Genomic DNA, 6,788 nt, shown 5'->3' with positions numbered 1-6,788 from the left:
TTCATGACCTGAGCCGAAACCAAAGACGGACGCTTAACCGACTGAGGCTACCCAGGGGCCTCATGTTTTGCATTTCTTTGCTCACTACTGAGGTTGGACACTTTTCCATATTTGTTAATTAGTGCATCTCCTGTCTTAAGACTTTTGTTTAAAGCCTGCCTCTATTTGGGTCTACCTATCCTGCAGCTCTACATAATCTAGCACTAACAGATATTAGAATCAACCATCCAGGATTTCAGAAAGCGTTTTATTAAAAGTCAGAACAAATATTAAGGCACAAAAATACATCAACGTTTCAAACAAAAATCTTTGAAACAGTTTTGTCCTACATTCAAAGCAACTTCTTCCAAATTATACAATAATTTAACCCTTTTAAATAGAAAAATATAACTTCTCAAACCCCTAAATTTTCTCCTCAAATACATGAATGCTTTCCTAGTTCTAAACAAGTTTCTTAATGCAGTACTGAGCTTCTATATATACTGTACATTTCCTTAAAATCCTACTTTTGTCACTTATATACATTTGATATGTTTAGAACTTTATCAATATGTTAAACTTCTTTCTTGTAAGTATAAGGCTTGGTGTTTTGTATTGCTTATTGCATGCTGTTGATCATACAAAGACACATTAAGAAAACTAGTGATTTTTAAATCTAGCATAGCATCTCTCTAAACTAGTCATGTATAGCTTAGTGCAACAGACTCAAACCCCTTTTATTTATTTTGAAAGTAAACTCTACCCCCAACGTGGGGCTCGAACTCACGATCCCAAGATTAAGAGTCGTACTTTTTACTGAATGAGCCAGGCAGGCACCTCAAACCCCTTTTAAAAAAAAGATATAAAAATCAATCTTATATGTACATTTTTTATACTTTCAGTCTTGACATTATAGTAGTGCAAACATAATGTACTGTATCACAGAGGAAAAGTTGGTTTTCTCTACAGGATATGAAAGATTTAAAAATTATCTTCTTTACAGGAAAAGTAAAGGACATCGTCTCTCAGTCTTAAAAAATTCACATATTCATCTATTTTTTATTTTTGAAATAAATTAACTATCCTTTAAAGCAGATAATTAAATGCTAATCTAACTCAAATCATGAAAATTCCCTTGTAAGCAAATTTCACACATCATATAAATCTAACATGACTTGCAGAAGAACACTTAAGCATTTTGTCTAGAAACACATAAAACTGGACTCTTCTCCTCAGATTCCTTCATTTGTAGTGAGACCCATCTTGGTGGCATCCCAAGAATAAACCGATCTGATAAACTCAAAAGCTCTGATGGCCACTTTCTGGACACTTCGTGCAGAAGCTGGGATAATGAGCTGTACAATGGCCCCAGGTATCACTTTTCCCCAGTGTCCTTCAGACGACCCGCAGCTACAGCCCTAGGACACCCCCTCCTATTTATATGAGGGGGCTAAGAAGACCTTCCATAGGAATACTCAATTCAGGTCAAGAGACATCAACTGACGACACAATTATCACTGAAAGTGACAGATATATGCCCTTGGAAAAACAACATTTCTGACAAGGTTATCAGGAGGGAAACCTGCTTTCTCTAGAAGATGAGGAAAGTTTGCTTTTCAGCCTGTAGCTAAGCTATACACGTCGCATCCTTTATCGCTCCAGCCGCAGAGAGATGTTTTTATACCCACTATTGAGGTTGTGCCAGAGGCAGTGTCCCCTGTGCTCACCATCGACGCCCCACTCCTGCCCCACTACATCTGCAGCTCCTACAGGCTGGAAGCCCAGGACCCTGTATTTCAAACTTCAGCTGGAGTCATATGATGAGTTGGGGGTCTGCCTCAAAATCTGGGAATGGTAGTAGAGAAAAATGTTAGGAATGAGAAGGCAGGGTCACCTCCGGCTCTGAAACAACTGGGCCCAGGGTAAAATACACCAAAACCAGAATGGACATAAATGCTGGGAAATGTAGTGGGTGGGGGCCCATTATTGTGACAGAAATGGAAATAAGGAATGGAACCCACACTAATTGACATTCTTTTCCTAGGAAGGATGCCCCAAACCATTCAGTGTTCCCTATCAAAAATAAATTTGAAAGTATCTTTCAAGACACATTATTACTAGAATTTTTTTTTTTTTTTGCTAACTCCTATGACATGAGTAAATGAGAAATAAATTGAAAAGGTAGGCTCTTGAAAGAAAAAATTTTGTTTTGTGGCTCACAATGAAAATAAATTAACAGTTATACTTAAGTGTTTGTACTGGTTAAAGCTTTAAATGCTTCTCAATCAAAATTCTCTGAAGTCATTCTCAATTCACAAGGTTAGAACCTCTTCAAAGAAAGATATACAAGATTCTAACTTTTATTCCTATTCTAAATGTCCACTAGCCCTGTATCTTTGGTCATGAAAGCAGCAAAACATTCACATTTCCAACATTCTACATTCAACTACCTTTCAAGTTTAGAATGTTCTGCACTTAAAAAAAATAAAAACAAAAAATTTTCAAATCATATATTACATATATAATGTAACAAAATGATATGTAAAACATGGTTGAAGGTTAAGAAATTAATTACAAGATTAATAGTGATATACTGTGCAGATAAATATACGTTTCATTATGAAACCAAATAAACGAAGATTATGTAAAGGAAGTTCTGGTGTCTACAAGGGTCACTGGTAATGAGTCCCCCAGCTTGCCGGAGAGAAACTGCGATGTGGCGACATGTCTAGCACCTGCCCCAGACAGATTCCGCAGCAGTACGTGCACATACGGCCTGAGTGAGGGGACAATGGCAGAGCAGATCCTTGGAAGTGACCATCAAGACCTCTTTCCTGTGTTCTTGTGCTCCCCTGAGCCCAGACAGAGAGGACCCAACTCTGCGGTTTGGTGTGCATGGTGATATTTACAGACAAGGACTTTGTGTGGACCCGTATGAGTACGTATACACACCCACACCCTCACACACCCACACACCAAAGCTAACCATATAAACATGCTTATGTTCTAAGGCTAACCAAGTTTTACTTAATTTCAAATCACTTCAGTATAAAAGTCAAAGAAAATTATTTTGCATCTAGTAACTACACACCCAAGAGATGGAGATGCTGCTTCACCATACTACAGAAGAATCCCATCATCTACCTCAAAGGGTAGTGGAAGAATAGTAGGAGTATTTATGTAAAAAGGATTTTTAAGTCTGGAATTGATATATTTTCCAGAGAAAAGAGAAAACCCAAATCCATGTCCCTGCCACCTCTCAGCTAAGGGCATTTGGGCATATTTCTTTATCATAATACTTTTCTTAGATTATTTCGAAATCCAGGCAATTAATGGACAAGAAGCCGACATTCCAGAGCAGCTTAAAACGGTCGCAGAACCCTCCTACCACCTGAATTCTTAGTTGTAATACACAGATTTCCAAGATAATGCAATAAAACCTTGTTGCACTATATCACAACAAAGCTCTCTTTCAGTCTTGAGGAAGTCTCTCACCGTTAACCTGGTTTCAGTTCTACGGGTTCCAATCACATTATCTTTTCTGACGAGAACATTTTTTCTGCCATTTCAGATCTGGTCATGATTTCCTTAAAAAAAAAAAAAAGTGATACGCTTGCAAATGTTGATGCTCCTTCCAGAACATAACAAAATTCTCTAATCTTTCAACAGTCACAGTTTTGTGGGGGACTAAGTATATTCCACGATACACACAGAAATATCAGATACAGAAAATAAACACCGGACAATCCACACTTCTAGTGATGTATGGTGGATATCTGTTGGCAAGTTCAGAAAACTTGAACATCCTGCTAGCTGGAAAAAGTCTGGAGTTCAGAATTACTGGTGAGAGGCAGGGATGGGGCTAACATGGATTTCCTAGGCATAGTTCATCTGGGGATTTGCCTCACTTTACACAATTCATGTATTTTGAAATTATAAAATTATTTATCACATGAATCCTCTAAATGCCCTTTTAAAAGCAATTCTCCAGGGTGTATCTTTCCGTAGAGTTCTAAATCCTTAAGTTCAACTGCTTTGTAGCCAGGTGCAAGTCTACTGCAGCCTCCTCAAAACTTCTCGCTACCGTCAGATCAACCTGCTGCAGCCAGTCACCTCCCTTACCTTCAGTCAACACAGCAGCGGCTTCTGTCCTGTTCCCTAGCCACCACCTAAGTCACGCCTCAGCTACCACTCATGTTCCTCTACTGTTCCTTCCTGTAAGCTCCTGCTCCCCACATCCACCCTTTAATTCTTACAATTCAGACTTCTTTCCGTCTTGGGCCACCCTTCAATGTCCAGATGATCCATAACTCATTTTTCTCCCCCAAACCTTCTCAAATCCACACCCTCTATTCAAATCTCCTGCTTAGTAAATGAAAATGAGACAGAAACTCTATTTAATACCCCAACAAAATATCTCAAGTATAAGAGATTAATTTAGACAAACTGCCATCTTAAAGTATTCTAAACTCTTACCAAGGTACAAGATGTTAGAAAATCAGAGACTTGAAATCTTATAAAATAATTCTCCCTTCCTTCATACCAACAAGCGTTTACCTTGCTCCTGTTTTAAATGAGGATCGAGCTCCTTTACACTTTACTGGCAAATCAGTGCACCGTCTTCCAACCTGCTCAATTTGTAATCATTTTATAAAGTTCTAGAATTTCTTTCTGAAATACATTTCTACTTTGTGAAAATAACAGCACCAAGAAAATAAGCAAAAAATATGTTTTACCTCATCTGAATCCACTAACACTGGAAGAGCTCTGAAACAAAACAAAAACATATGACAATGTTATTAAAAGGAGAGCGTATGTATTAAAGCTGAATATAGGCATATTTGGTAATCTACAAATTCTCATTCCTGGATAGACACAACCAATGGAAATAAACACCTACGTTCACCAACAAACATGGAGAGGAATTTTCATATTGTTCTTAATAGCCCCCAAACTGAAAATAACCCACATGGATAAATTACTATAGTCACACATGGAATACTATACAGCCAAGAAAATGGATGGATTAGCGAGGGATACATTTTTTAAACTGACGCAAGTAATCTAGTTACAAGACATCAGGATAGCAGCACATTTTGGAAAGTGGGGTTGTGATTTGGGAGGAAACAAAGGGGTTTTTAGGGAACTGGTGATGTTCTGTTTTTTTTAATCTAGGTGCTAGTTACATGAATGTGCTCATATTAAAAATTTATTGGAGCTTAGGATTCTATACTTTCCAGAATGTGTGCTATACTTAAAAAAAATTCAGTTAAAAACTGAAATGGGAAAATAATTGTAACTTCAAAATGGAAACAAGGCAAGATGACCAATTCTAGAGGCAAATATGTTGGAAGAATATCAATGAATACACCATACAAATGAATAATTCCAAACACAACTGACATCCAACTATGGATTTATTTTTAATCCCCTGTTATTTTTCACTTTCAACAGTTGGACATGTATCTGAGTAGCGATGTCTTATCTGATACCCTGTGCTTTTGTGAGAACTTAACAGGGATGAATAAGCTTGACTACAGTAATCATTTCACTATGCATATGTTGAGCAAATGGATCACGTACACCTTAAATATATATATTAAAAAAAAAAGAGGGATGAGTCAACATATTATGAAAGGTGGTATTTATGGAATCAAGTATCTGTTTAATTCCCATATCATTATTACTACTGACTGGATGTCTACCGGTGAAGGTAATGAAGAGAGAGTTACCCTTTGCTTGGGAAAGATAATATGGATAAAAAGAAAAGCCAAGTAGAGCATCGATGAGTGATGGCTCTCCCTCACTGAGAGGGGGAGCAGAGTCTATGTGCTGGAGCTGCAACATACAAGTGCCATCACAGCAAGACTCCAGAGGACGCCACTTAGAGAGCAGGCTATGGTGAGGGCAGAAGAACGAGAACCGGGAGACAAGCCAGGTATGAGAAAGGGGCCGGGCGAGACTGCTTGTAATATTACAATTAAGGAAAATCCAGGGGAGAAGACTGCTTTAGGGGAAACATGAATCAGAACCTGAGAGACCCAGAAGACAACGGTTGGGTGCTCAGCACTCTGTCTGGAGATAAACACTAGCAATCTTAAAATTTAGTTCCTCTGTGACGTTAATGACTTTAAAACTTATCAAGATGTACTGAGTACACTGAAGAGGGAGGTGAACTCTGCTAAGCTGTGTCCTTTATGGCTTGTCAGAGATTAAGGAAAAGCCATATTGTCTATCTTATAATAGACTGCATCATGTTATTCATGGTCCATTCAAATTATCCTATGACATGCAAACAGAATTTCATACTCTGACAGGAACTGTCTAAATAGGAAGTAAATGGGAGCAGGGAAAGGAAAGAACAGTATATGAAAACGTTATCATATCTGGCTGTCCTACTGTTTTCTGTGGTGGAAACAGCTACATAGAATTCTTCTGTCAGGCAGGACCTAGATCCTGATTAGCTCAAAGTTCCTGAGGGGCTTTCTCTGCACTCTATTTTTCCGATGCTCATGTTTTCCTCCAATGACTTCCCCGCCACACATGGTATTGTAGTTACATGTGTTTGAAAAAAAATGTTTTACATATGTTTGAACCTCTCCATAATAGAAAGTTGAAACAAAATAAAATGATTCTAATCCTGAAAAACTTAGATCAGAAAAGGCTGGAGTTGGTTACAGGCCATAGGTATTAAAGTACTTGCTGTATAGGGAAAAATGGAGGAGAAAGAAAAAGGCAGGGCTGTGTTTTCTTTGTAGTCTGACATGAAACCAGTCATTTGCTAGGGATGGGGGCCTATAAAAACATAT

At 38.1% G+C, this 6,788-nt stretch overlaps 1 protein-coding gene across 3 annotated transcripts in view; it reads right to left on the bottom strand.

The window, feature by feature from the left end:
- Positions 1-228: 228 nt before the first annotated feature.
- Positions 229-6,788, bottom strand: part of TMEM87B (transmembrane protein 87B) — a 49,680-nt gene continuing 43,120 nt past the window's right edge. For 2 of the 3 annotated variants that reach the window (XM_078056292.1, XM_078056291.1), the window contains exons 18-19: positions 4,716-4,746; positions 229-3,566 (exon numbers count right to left, since the gene is read on the bottom strand). In XM_078056292.1, coding sequence (XP_077912418.1) covers positions 3,507-3,566; positions 4,716-4,746 — 91 coding nt within the window. In that variant the 3' untranslated portion in view covers positions 229-3,506. The remainder of the gene's footprint in view (positions 3,567-4,715; positions 4,747-6,788) is intronic. The other variant, XM_078056293.1, reaches the window with a different exon arrangement.

Source organism: Halichoerus grypus, chromosome 10 (assembly GCF_964656455.1).
Source record: "Halichoerus grypus chromosome 10, mHalGry1.hap1.1, whole genome shotgun sequence".
NCBI lineage: Eukaryota > Metazoa > Chordata > Mammalia > Carnivora > Phocidae > Halichoerus > Halichoerus grypus.
Note: the sequence above shows the minus strand (reverse complement) of the source record. Positions and strands in the feature narration are given on the sequence as shown.